We start from the raw sequence: 12,850 nt of genomic DNA on the forward strand, positions 1-12,850 counted from the left end.
CCTCCGTGACCCTCCCGTGCTGCCATAGGCTCTCGGCCCCATGACTCGCCCCTAGGACGCCTGGCCACTCGCGCGCTTGCGAGGCCCCAGCTGGGCGGGCCGACGCGTCTGATTGGCCGAGGCTCGCGACAGGGCCTGGGGTCCGCCCAGCGAGGCCGCCAATTGGCGGAGGCGCGCTGTCCGGCAAGCCCCCGGCAGAACGTTCAGTGTCAATCCGGGGGTGAGAGGGCGGGGCGGAGGTGCAGTCTACTGCCCGGGCCCGCCCGGCGGGGCGGCGGAGGCTGGCGGGCGGCGGCGCCGCGCTCCGAGGCCCAGGAGGCGGTCCAGGCGGGCGCTCGCCCGGGCCCGTGCGCGCCGCAGTCCCCCGCCCCCGCTCAGTGCTGCAGCGGCTGCCGGCCAGCCAAGGTTGGCGCCGCGGCCCCCCCACCCCAACCCCGGCGCAGCCGCTGTCCACCTGCCAGCGGGGGAGGGGCGCGGCAAGCCCCGCGGGTCATAGGTCTCCGGGCCGCCAGCCGTCGTCATTCATAAGGCCTGGCGCAGGACAGCAGCAGCAGGCCCAGGGTCCATGCCGGGGTCCTCCTGGGTCTCCCTCAGCTACAGCCCGAGCTTCAGGAGGATGCTGAGCTCTGGGAGGGGGGCGCTCAGTAGCCATCCCTTTGCTGGGTGCCCACGCTGGGCTCATGCCAGTAGTAAGAGCTGGCACTTGCTAAATACATTACTTCGTACCACACTCCTATCACGTAGGTACTAGTCTCATCACTCCCATTTTACAGATGAGGAATCTAGGGCACAGCCAGACTGAGGATTCCCTCTGTCTGGGCAATGCAAAAGGAACCTCTTCTGGAGCAGAGGAGTGCAAGATGCCCCTTTTTTCAGGGTGCCCTTTAAATACAGCCTGAGGACGGTCAGTTTCCCACTGCCACATGTCTGACATTCAGGGCCAGATCATCCTAGCTGGGGTGGAGGTGGGGGGCTGTCTTGTGCACTATAGGGTGTTTAGCAGTATCTCCAGTCCCTCTACCAACGGCACGCCAGTAGAACTTCCCTCTCTTCCGGCAGCTGTGACAACTAAAACCATCTCTAGACATTGTTAAATGTGCCCTGGGGGGCAAAACTGCCCCCAGTTGAGAACCACTGAAGTAGAGGAAGGCCCAAGCAGGAAGTGACACGATGGGCAGGAGACTGGATGAGGCAGCTCTCCTTGGCTTGGGGAGGCTAGCTCGTCTCAGGTCTACAAGCCAATTCACTGCTTTGCCTCTGGACTTGTATACAACCTGCACCCCACCCAGCAGCTGTCTGGACCCATGTTCCTAAGTCCACCATAGTCTCAGGGAAGGAAGAGTCTATGATTTTCTGTGAATTGTGGGGAAATGGCTCATCAGCCAAACCACTCCACCTGGGGCTGTGGAGTTACAAAGTAAGGCTAAGTAAAATTTACTAAAAGTGTTGCCGTGTGTATCCTTGGAGTACAATGTTAACTAATTTCTGTGGGTCAAGGTCAAAGTCTGAACAATCACTGGTTATGCTCTATCTACAGAACAGCTGGGCTGCTTAAGTTTTGACAAAGAAAAACCCCTCCCTGGACCTCAGTCTGGAATACAACTATAACAAGCAAGACTAGAGTAAGAAGCTGAGCAAGGGCACAAGGAGCCGTCATCCTGCTGGCTGGGGACGGAGGCTGCCCAGTCATGAGGAGAGATGGACGAACTGCCTCAGTCTACCCAAGACAAAAGCCGAAACAGTCTAGATGAAGTGCCTTTTATTTTTAGACCAACCAAACATATTTAATATAAAAACACTTTAACAGACAAACTGCAAACACAACAGCATCCATGTAGCAGCGAGGGGATGCGGGCAAGGGTGGGGAGCGTGGCGGAGGGGGGAAGGTTTTCAGGGTCCCTACTGCTTCTCTTGTCTGCACTGTGGCCTCTGAGAGCATGAGGTCTTAGCAGAGGGCAGATCAAGGCAGCCAGAAGCAGAGGGGCCCTGATACCGATACTGAGACAGAGCACAAAAGGCCCCTCCAACATTCCATCTTCTCACAAGGGCAGCCTCCAGGGAAAGGCAGATCCAGTTGGGAGGCAGCAGGAAGGTGGTTGTGACTGAGAGGAGCATCAGCCATCTTTTCTCAGCATCCTGCTCATCACCCTCTTGGGAACAGAGTTTTCCAGAGGGCTACTGGACTGAAAAGACCTAAAAATCATCCTAGGAGAAGGACAGAAATTGTGTCCGGGTCCACCTGCTACCAAGACTCCTGGCCTGTGACTCCAGAAAGCTGGGTGGATCTGCTCAGATGTTTGGGAAGGAAAATGAATGACAGAGCCTTTGGCCCAACAGGGCTGAAGCCTTGCCAGGCATAGACCAAGAAAGCCTCAAGGCAGGCCAGGGAGGTCTGTGGGAAGAGCTTTGGGTCAACGGTACTATTGGAGTGCGGTGGCACAATGGCCCGCAGGTGGAGTTTATAATGTGTGTGGAAGTGAGAAAGGACACAAGAGAGAAAGAATTAAGAACTGAAGTACCTGCTTCTTTCAGGCCTGGGCAGTAGAGGTGAGGTGATCCTCTGGGCCGGGGCTGAGAGAGAGAGACCTGAAGCCCCTTCCTTCCTTGGTGTCAAGTTTGACTGGCCTGGATATAGTTGATGGCCCCAAAGTCCTCCATGTGGCCTCCCTGAGACTCTCTTGTAGGCCCGGCTGCCCCCTCCAGATGTGCCAGGAGACTGGCCGCAGTCCCAGCTGGGCCCAGGTAGGGCGTAGAGTCCCACAGTTAGATGCAGTCCATGGAGTTCTCAGGGAGGAGCCCAGGGATGCAGCCAGGGAGACCTAAGCCCTTGATGGGAGTGCAGCTGAGGGGGAAGCTGCAGCCCAGGGCTGGGTCGTGGTTCTCTATGGCCTCCAGCCTGTCCGTGTTGTTGTCCCAGTTGATGTGGAAGCGGGTCACCCGGGGGTTTGAGGCCAAGATGTTCCGCTGGAGCTGGGGCAGGAAAAGGAACGTCAACCCTCGTTAGCATGCCCTCGCATTACTCCCACAGAGCAGGGCACTCTCAGATCCCGCCCCAAGCCCAGGAAGAGCAGACCTTGTTTATTCCATCACCACCAACAATATGTGTAGAACTCTAAGGAATGCCTGTGCACCATGATTTAGGGCCGGGGCCTATCTAATCTTGATTCTGCGAGGCAAAATTCTGAGAAACAAAGACCTCTCTCTTTCCTGTTCTAGCCCGGCGCTGCAAGAGCTGAGCACTACTTGAAATCCTTAAGAAGTGACCTTGGCTCCCAATTCCAACGACTCAACTACCCCCAGGTGCGAAGGAGCCAGCCTGTCTGAAGCAGGAAGTGTGGAGAAAGGACCCACCTGAGAGAAGTCTGGCTTTGGGGGTGGGTTCTCCCGCAGCTCAGGGTTAGGGTACTCATTGTTGACATAGTAGCCCACTCGGATGAACTCCTGTCCGTGGTAGGTGCAGGTGATGAGGACCACAGTCACACCCACGGCGTCAGTCTCAGGGATGAGGGATGGGTTGGGGGCATCGGCCTAGGGGAAACACAGGCTGGGCCTTAGCACTGATTGCCAGTCACACCTTGACCGGTAATACGATTCTCAAGCAACGTATATTTACTGAGCCAAAAGTATGGGTCTCTGCCCTCAGGGGTTTTCAGTCCAGTGGTGAAGACAGAATCAATCACACAAATGTCTGTAAAGTGCCGAATGTGACAGGTGCCATCAAGGAGGAGTATATGGTGTTGAGGAGGAGTGTAGTAAGCAAGGGGGAGAGCAGTACAAAATGAGGCTGAACAGGAGGTGAGCAGGTAGGTACCAGTCAGTTAAGGGCTTGGGAAAGATCGAGAATGTTTAGCAGGAGGTAAGTGTGGCATCACTCCTGCTGTCTGAAAAGACGACCCTGGAGGCCAGTGGAGCTGCGATAGGAAGAGGGCTAAGCGGGAGCACGGAGACTAGGCAGGAGGCTACAGAGGTCATCCTGGAGAGAGGACAGTAGCTTAGATCAGGCAGTAGAGAAGAAGAGAGAGCGGACAGATGTGGGGTGTGTTGTTAGGGACAGGATCGGCTATACGATTGGTGCAAAATGAGACCAACACAGATGAAAACACGAGGGACTTCCCTGGTGGTTAAGAATCCGCCTGCCAATGCCGGGGACATGGGTTTGAGCCCTGGTCCGGGAAGACCCCACGTGCCGTGGAGCAACTAAGCCCGTGCGCCACAACTACTGAGCCTGCGCTTCGCAACAAGAGAAGCCACTGAAATGAGAAGCCCGCGTGCCGCAAGGAAGAGTAGCACCGCCGCAACTAGAGAAAGCCTGCACGCAGCAACAAAGACCCAACACAGCCAAAAAAAAAAAAAAAAAGCAACAAACAAATGAAAACACAAGGCCTCATGTTCAAAAATTAGTTAAGTTTCAGCCAGTGACAGCAGAACATCATACCAAGAGTGGGGCCCAGTGTGACTGCATGGGTCGCATGCCCAGGAAGCCGGTCCTGGCTGTGGGGTAGGTTAGGTGGATTGGATATGGGTGGGTGAGGGCTTAGGTGATGGGATGAGGTTGCTTAGATTGGGGCGGGAATAGCCAAGATCAGGTAAATGAATGGATTTGAGCAGAGGCTCTCAAACTTTAGTGTGCCTAAGAATCACATGAAGCCTGCATTTCTGACAACAACCCGTGATGCTGGATTAGAGCTATTTAGCAGCTACAGTGGGTCCTCATTATTCATGCATTCTGTATTTGCCAATTCGACTACTTGCTACAATGTATTTGTAACCCCCAAATCAATATTCAGGGGCTTTCACGGTCATTTAAGGACATGCACAGAGAAGGGGTGGGATTTGAGTAGCTCAGTGTGCACGTTCCCAGCTGAGGTAGAACAAGGCAGTCTCAGGCTGTAAACACGTGTCTTTTTTGCGGTCTCAGGGCCACGGTTTCTGCATTTTTGTTGGTAATTTTGCTGTTTACAAGGGCCCCAAAGCGTAGTGCTGAGTGCTGCCCTGTTTCTAAAAGCAAGAAGGGATGTACCTCATAGAGAAAACATGTGTGTTAGATAAGCTTTGTTCAGGCATGAGTTCTAGTGATGTGGGCCATGCGGTCAATGTGAATAAATCAACAATACAAAATAAGTTGTCTTTAAACAGAAAAACATAAAACAAGATTATGTATTGACTGGTTGTTAAAAATGTGACTCGCAGGAAAATAACGCTGTATTTCCTCTAGGGGCAATGATGTAGTATTCACTAATTCACTAATTCAGTGTCTGCAGCAACTTTACAGAACATAACTCCCGTGAGTAATGAGAATCAACTGTAAATCAGTGGCTCATGGTAACAGTTATGACATAGCGGTGGAGGAGAGGGAGGTGTCTGAAGTACCTTTGAGAGGTCAGACAGTGCTTGAGAGCAGAGCCAGGATTTGAACCTGAACTTTTTGACCAATGAACCATTCTGTGTGCTTTTGGGTAGAAGAGGATGTTTCTAGGTGTCAAGGCCTAAAGCCTAGCCTTTCTTACCTGAAAGACGAACATGTGTCTCCCTGCTGGGACAGGGCCGACCAGCACTGAGTCTAGGATTTGATCAAACTCTTCACTCTCGGCTGAGCCTACGTAAATGATCTTCCACTCCAGATCTGCAAGGACACAGGGTGTTAAGAACTGAAACAGCTTGACAGCAAGAAGGCTGGGAAAGGGCCTTCTCATGTTAGTTTTGGATAGGTCCTTAATATATTGATAGATTTTTTTAAATAATTAATTAATTAATTTATTTTTGGCTGTGTTGGGTCTTTGTTTCTGTGCGAGGGCTTTCTCTAGTTGCGGCAAGCGGGGGCCACTCTTCATCGCGGTGCGCGGGCCTCTCACTATCGCGGCCTCTCTTGTTGCGGAGCACAGGCTCCAGACGCGCAGGCTCAGTAGTTGTGGCTCACGGGTCTAGGTGCTCCGCAGCATGTGGGATCTTCCCAGACCAGGGCTCGAACCCGTGTCCCCTGCATTGGCAGGCAGATTCTCAACCACTGCGCCACCAGGGAAGCCCTATTGATAGATTTTCATTCTCAAGGACACCTGACACCCACTGGGCACTAAGTGCCAGGCACTGCGGTCCCGATCACTGGGGCAGGCGCGAAGCTCTATTTCCGGTGGGGAAATTTCTCCTGTGGGCCTAGCTTTGCCAGGCGACCTTGACTCTGCACCTCCGGGGAAACTTGGGCCTCTCAGAGCCTGAGGGTGAACCGTATGGCAGAGGTTGAATTAAGAGCCACGTGACAGAGGCATGGAGGCGTGCTGAGGAGGGAACAGCAGGGAGTTGGGCCATTTGAGGGCCCTGCCCACTGGGTGCTGGGATAGGAAGCAGCATCCTCTTTCACACACAGGGACCGGTGCCACCGAACTGAGTAGATCCCTCGACAACTGGGGCAGGGCAGCAGATTGCAATCCAGTAGGACAGCCAGCCGGCAGGAGGGGAAGATAAGGTCGCTGGGGGAGCCAGCCAGTCCCCGGGTCCTCCAGATCCGGCACCAAGTCATGCCTGCTCTCAGACATAAGGGCAACAGCGACTCAGTCAACAAATATGGCATCATAAGGCCATCCTCTGAACCCCAATTTTCTTGCATCCCATCCAGTAGGGGACTCACATTCCTGGGTATGTTCCGGCAAGATAAAAGGGAAAGTGCTCAATGAGACCCTGCCCGTCAATCACAGGAAATTCCCAGTGACTGCGGCCTCTTGCAGGAGGTCCAAGTGTATCAGGGGCAAGGTCATGCTACTACACGGAAATTTGGCAGGAGACCTGAAACTTATTTTAGGTTCTTTGAAATTACACAACCTATGGCTCCAGCAGCCAGGGAAAGTTTCACAAGCTGTGATTTTCACAGGAAGCAAACTGTCTTAGAAGCTGCCCTGTTCCTTGGTCTAGTGTCCCACAAGAGCACTCAACTTTGGAAGCACAGCAATGCCGGGCCATGACTATGGAGGTTTGTCACCTGGGCTCCATCCCCTTCTCGATACACTGGCCTCCTGTCCTTTTGCAGCTGACACCCAGGCCTTCTACTCAGGGACCCTAACAGATCTGTAGGAGGTGGTGGCCATTGGGCTCACTGGGGTTCAGTCAAACTCCAGTCTCTTATTATTTGCAGGGAGGAGTTAAGTTTACTGATTTATTTTTGTTACAAGTAGTGACACAACCAGAAATAACATTTTTGGATGAACAGAAAACAAGCTAGCTCTGTTCTCACCTTTCTAACATAGCTCTATCATTTGATATCTTTCCTTCTGGCCTTTTCCCCCATCACCAGGGGAGTCACACATGTGTGCATTAACTAATGTGCTGCAGGGGGAGACAAAAAGGAGATTTTAATAGAGCAGGCCGTGGTGTATGCCGTGGGCTCTCAGCATTTAGTACTGTCGGCAAGGGAGTTCCCTGGTGTCCTAGTGGTTAGGATTCTGGGCTTTCACTGCTGTGGCCCGGGTTCAAACCCTGGTTGGGGAACTGAGATCCCACAAGCTGCATGGTGCAGCCAAAAAAAAAAAAATACTGTTAGCAAAACCTAAACAAAGATTTTGTTTACCAAGAAAGCACGTTGGCTGACCAGAAGAGAGAAATGCAGGTGGACAAGCAAATGGGTCACGATGGCTCCCTCCACACAGGCCAGAAAGAAACCAGAGAATTAACCAAGGACTGCAGAGAAATACTCAAGGGTTAGAGGAGCTGATAAGATCACCTATGGAAGACAGAAGATGACTGAAATGAGGATCTACAAATTGGAATTGCCTGAAACCTGCTCAAGTGTCTTAAGCAGAAGCATACTGAAGTGACTTCACTTTTGAATGAGATATGGGGCATCAATCACCAACACAGCACAAACTCAGTCCTACTGAATATGGGACACAGTCGCACACATGTAACATTGTGTGCCTAACATTCTGAGTAATTTCAAGGGTAAATTGACTACATTACTTTTTCTTTCTTTTTGGCCATGCCATGTGGCTTGTGGGATTAGTTCCCTGACCAGAGATTGAACCCGGGCCCCCTGCAGTGGAAGTGCAGAGTCCTAACCACTGGACTGCCAGGGAATTCCTTACATTACACTTTGTCTTTATGCCTTAACTTTATAATCTAACCACTGCACAAGATGCTGCTCTACTATGTATGAAAACAAAACCCAAACCAATGATATGATGAAAGACACGTTAAAAAAATATATATATCGTAGTTGAACTAGCTGGAGAATCTGTTTCCTGCCTTAAAAACGACAGGACTTCCCTGGTGGCGCAGTGGTTAAGAATCCGTCTGCCAATGCAGGGGACACAGGTTTGAGACCTGGTCCGGGAAGATCCCACATGCTGTGGAGCAACTAAGCCTCTGCGCCACAACTACTGAGCCTGCGCTCTAGAGCCCGCGAGCCACAACTTCTGAAGCCCGCACGCCTAGAGCCCATGCTCTGCAACAAGAGAAGCCACCGCAGTGAGAAGCCCATGCACCACAACAAAGAGTAGCCCCTGTTTGCAGCAACTAGAGAAAGCCTGGGCACAGCAATGAAGACCCAAGGCAGCCAAAAGTAAATAAATAAATAAATTTATAAAAACAACAACTTATCTAGTAGGTCTTTTTCTGTTTATCACTTTCCCTTTGTTCGTAATCATACATATGAACCTTGGCCTGACCTCAGGGTGTTAGGTGTGGGTCAGAACATCTGGCTCCAAGACTTATTCAAGTAGTACCTGTTGAATTTCTCAACTAAACAAGGGAAAAACACACCCAATGTATTGAATGTAGACCCATGCCTTGGAAGCATCTATTTCCAGATGCTGAGGAGAAAAGAGAGCAAAAGGGGTTCAGAACCCTTGAGAAATGGGTCAGACTGGGGATTGGGTGTTCAGCTCTTCAGTTGCCAGTGTCTGAAGTCACCAGGTAACAAGACTGAGATTCCTCCAGAATCTGAGAGACTTCTAGAGCCAGGCCCATTCCATCTGTCTGGGAGGCAGGAAACAAATTCTCTCTGCTCTGTGGGAAGAGGCAGAAAGGAAGTTGGCAGGTTAGAGTGAAGGACAGCTCAACAGGTACAACCAAAGAGTCTAGATTTCTAGGCCAGAGTTGGCTTTCCAACTGGAATTTCTCTGAGCAAAAGCTTTATTGTCCAGGTATAAATAATAATAGCACCCCCTTTCCCTCCTCTGAGTCCTGTTTACGCTCCACATCTAAAATAGGATGCCTTCTTTCCCAGGTTATAGCAAAGATAAAGAACCCTGGACACAGAACTCAGAGACAAAACCTAGGGCTAATAATTCTACAAACCGGCTGTGTGACCTTGGAGAAGTCATTCCATTTCTTTCTATTAAAAAATAATAACCAGCAGGTTGATTTTAGCCTTTCCTGCTCTGATTCTATAAACAGATTACTAAAGTAATAGAGCAGGAGCTTTGTAGGAATTAAAGTACTAGATAACGACCATGCAACCATTTTTAAATGCAAGGAGCACAAACAGGCTGATTGAAACCCGATCTCCTGCCATTAGGGAACTGTGAATCCCTTAACCTATTAGCTCCTTACATCTCCTCCTGGCTTTAAAATAAAATCTTATTCCACAGGGTCATTCTACACCTTATTTATTTATTTACACCCTGCCTTGTTCCAGAAAGGATTTAACTGGGCTTATTCCATAGTTAGTCACAAGGAGACCCCTTAATTTAAAAAGGAGAGAAACTGGGGAGAGACTGGTGCAATAGCCCAGCCCAAGCACACACACATCAAAACTGTATCAACCCCAGGCTAGTCCACGGGCCGATATGCAGGCAAACCACCCCCCTACCACTGAGAGGTGCTGGTTAGCACACCCTGGCCTCACAGATCTCCACCTCCTCAGCCGCTGCCTCTTCTTTTCTTTTAACCACCAAGTGGAGAAGAGATCTAATGGAGTACTTCCTCCTGAAAGTGGTGCCAAGACTCGCTGAATGACCTCAGATTTTTCGATTTTTATAGAACTTTACTTGAAAGGTCTTTTACTCTTTGTGGCTCCCATCTTCTCATCTGTGAGATGAGAGCCATGTCCACCTTTGTTACACAGATGAGTAAGTACATCTGTGAAAGCACCTTGGAAAAGATGCACAAAATGTTGTGACCTCCCAGATGATTGTTTGAAGCCAGATACCTTCACAGCTCAGCCTGGAACACCCACCACCCCCAGACTAGGTCAGACCATCAAAAATGTTGGGAGCATTGCTGCAGTAGGTCAGCAGGAATCTGGCAGGCAAACAGTAGGAACCAGCTAATGCTTGCCTGGCCATGCCACCCCTCAGATTTGAGTATGTACATTGAAGCCCACAGTCAGAGAGGCGGGAGGAACAGGAGCTGGGGAGATCAGGTTATCCTCAAAGACTGGAGCCAGAAGCCAGGCCATGCCTCCCAGGGTGGAGTAGAGGGTTGGGGCCAGACTAAGGAGGGAAGCCAGGTTCTAGGGTATGTGGTTTGGGGTAGAAAACAAGCAGAAGTAGCTGGGGTTGGGGTTAAGTATCAGCAGGTAGGGGAGGAGATTATGGGGAGACAAATGGGGAGATGGGGACGAGTGAGGTCTTGCCACAGGGGGAGAGGATCTTCACAGGGAAAATGGGGGAGGGGGCTGAGGTTTCCACTGGGGAAATTCGAGGGGCCTGGAGGTTAGGATCGACATAGGAAAAGAGTGGGGTGGGAGTGTCTCACCACAGGGGAGAGGGGATTGGTGGGGAAGACTGGGTGGCTGAAACGGCAGTCTACCCGTACAGAAACAGAAAGTGGGGCGTTTCTTGCTACAGGGAAGACGGGGTGGCTGAGTGTCTCTGCAAGTTAAAGAACGGAGGCTGAGAAGGTTTCTACATAGAACACAGGTGCCCAGGAGGAGCGCCACAGGAGAAAGAGGGGAATGATGAAGTCTCCACGGGGGAAAACGGGAGTAACCGTGGGGGTGGGGGTGGGGTAGTCTCCAAAGGCAGGTTGGGGCTGGGAGGGGGTTTGGTTCACGGGACATCTCGGTTGGGGGAGGGGGGGTGTGTTTCACAGGGTTGGCCTCGGGGCTGTCTCCAAGGGGAGGTGGGGGTTGGCCCAGGGGCGAGGGGGTCTCCACACGGGCGCAGCCTCACCGTCTGCCAGGGCCTCACTGCACTCGAAGCTGATCTCGAACCGGAAGGGGCTGTGGAAAGGGCTCGGATTCTCCAGCACCGCCACGTTCAACACCGACACCTTAGCCATCGCCTCGTCGGGTCGCAGCCGAGGCCAGAGCTGGGGCCGAGCCCGCGTCTGGGTCCTATCGGCTCAGCGGAGCAGCGTTGCGCGAAACCGCTCCCGCTTCCTCCGACCGCGATCTGAAGTCCGTGTCTCCTCCGCGCGCCTCCTTCAAATAGCAGGTCCCACCCTCCGGCTAATCATCGTCAACGCTCCACGACTGCGCGAGCTCCCCCTCAGCCAATCCTGGAGCGTCGGTCTGCGCGCGCCGAGACTCCCGGGACCAATCCGTGGAGCTCCCTCTCCGGGATGCGGGAGGGAGGCGGGACCGTCTCTTGGCTTCTTTGGGTGTCCACGGAGAACCAATCCCCAGAGTCTCCGACTCGGAAGTCTGGGTAGGGGTGGGCGGGGTCACGGCGCAGGGCTCCTCTTGGCCAATCCTGAGGGTCCCCGCACCAGCGAGGTCAGCGCTTAGCCCCGCCCTTCCGGGAGAAGCATCCATCTGGGGACAGCGCAGCCAACCGCCGAGCGGTGGCGCGCGGCGCTCACTTAAGAGGGAAAGAAGGGCGGTGCTTGGCCTGCGGTGATTGGCAGGCAGGAGTGGGGAGGGAATAAAGCAGATTCTATGAGAGGTGATTGGCTGAGCTGGCTGCGGGGGCGGGAGGAGAGAAGAATCGGCCGGGGATTCGTGGGAGTGGAGCAGAAGTCGGCTGCTGGCGCGGTTGAGTCGCGTGTGAAGAGGAAGGAGGAGCGTTTGCACCTTTGGCGTCTGTCAGCTGGTGAGCGTTGCCGGAAGTTGCTCGAAGGGGCTCCTGGCTCCTCAGGCCCAGCGGCCTGGGAGAAAGTTGTGAATGTTTAACTCACCCTTGAGGGGAGACGGTGGGACCGGTACGCGGCGCGCTGAATCCCGGGACCGGGAGTCGGGCCTGGTTCGAATCCAGTTCTTACACCCTCGAGAGCCTCTGGGTAGGTTTCATGTGGACAACGCTGTAAGTGGGAGTTCGAGTCCGGCCTTTGCCACTCACTACCCGAGGCCACGTTTCCCTGCCCATTGAACGGGGTCGTGAAAATTGACCTGACTTATGATTACATGATACATCTAGAAACTTCTCTTCACACTCCCAGGCGTAGGCCGGACCACCGTGGCCCCCAGTCTGGAAGACTCGAGGGACCTCCGCACTCACTCACTGTGCTTCCACCAGCGGCAACATACCTAATTTTACACTTTTCTATAGTAACCACGTTAAAAAAAAAAGTTTTAAAAAGTTAAATTAATTTTAATATACTAAAATTAATATAGCCACAATATCATTTCAACATGTGATCGGTATAAAAACATACAACTGAGGTATCTTACATTTTGTTACTTAGTACTAAGGCTTTGAAATCCTGTGTGTTTTACACTTTATACCACATCTGTGAGATCCGGACGCTGCATTTTCACCGGAAATAGTTTAGGTTTCATAAAATTTACAGTTGAAATGTAGATTCACATGCCCAAGCTGTTCCCAGCATACTTAAAAGTTTCCCATGAGCTCAATCTTCTGTCGGTGTTAAATTGAAATGTTAATTGATGAAAGTTAAGCGACGGGAATGTTCTGTTTCACAGCGGCACTAGCCACATTCAGGAGCTCGTGATCCCCTGTGGCTTCTCTATTGGACAGTGCAC

At 52.1% G+C, this 12,850-nt stretch overlaps 1 protein-coding gene across 1 annotated transcript; it reads right to left on the reverse strand.

Moving 5' to 3' along the window:
• Positions 1-1,760: 1,760 nt before the first annotated feature.
• On the reverse strand, positions 1,761-11,477 carry ASF1B (anti-silencing function 1B histone chaperone). Its single transcript, XM_059919811.1, has 4 exons — positions 11,100-11,477; positions 5,508-5,623; positions 3,352-3,528; positions 1,761-2,970 (listed from the first exon to the last, which is right to left on the reverse strand). Exons 1-4 carry the CDS (start codon positions 11,206-11,208, stop codon positions 2,764-2,766), a joined length of 609 nt encoding a protein of 202 aa, XP_059775794.1. The 5' UTR covers positions 11,209-11,477; the 3' UTR covers positions 1,761-2,763.
• Positions 11,478-12,850: the final 1,373 nt, after the last annotated feature.

This window comes from Balaenoptera ricei, chromosome 3, assembly GCF_028023285.1.
Source record: "Balaenoptera ricei isolate mBalRic1 chromosome 3, mBalRic1.hap2, whole genome shotgun sequence".
NCBI classification, from domain to species: Eukaryota; Metazoa; Chordata; class Mammalia; order Artiodactyla; family Balaenopteridae; genus Balaenoptera; species Balaenoptera ricei.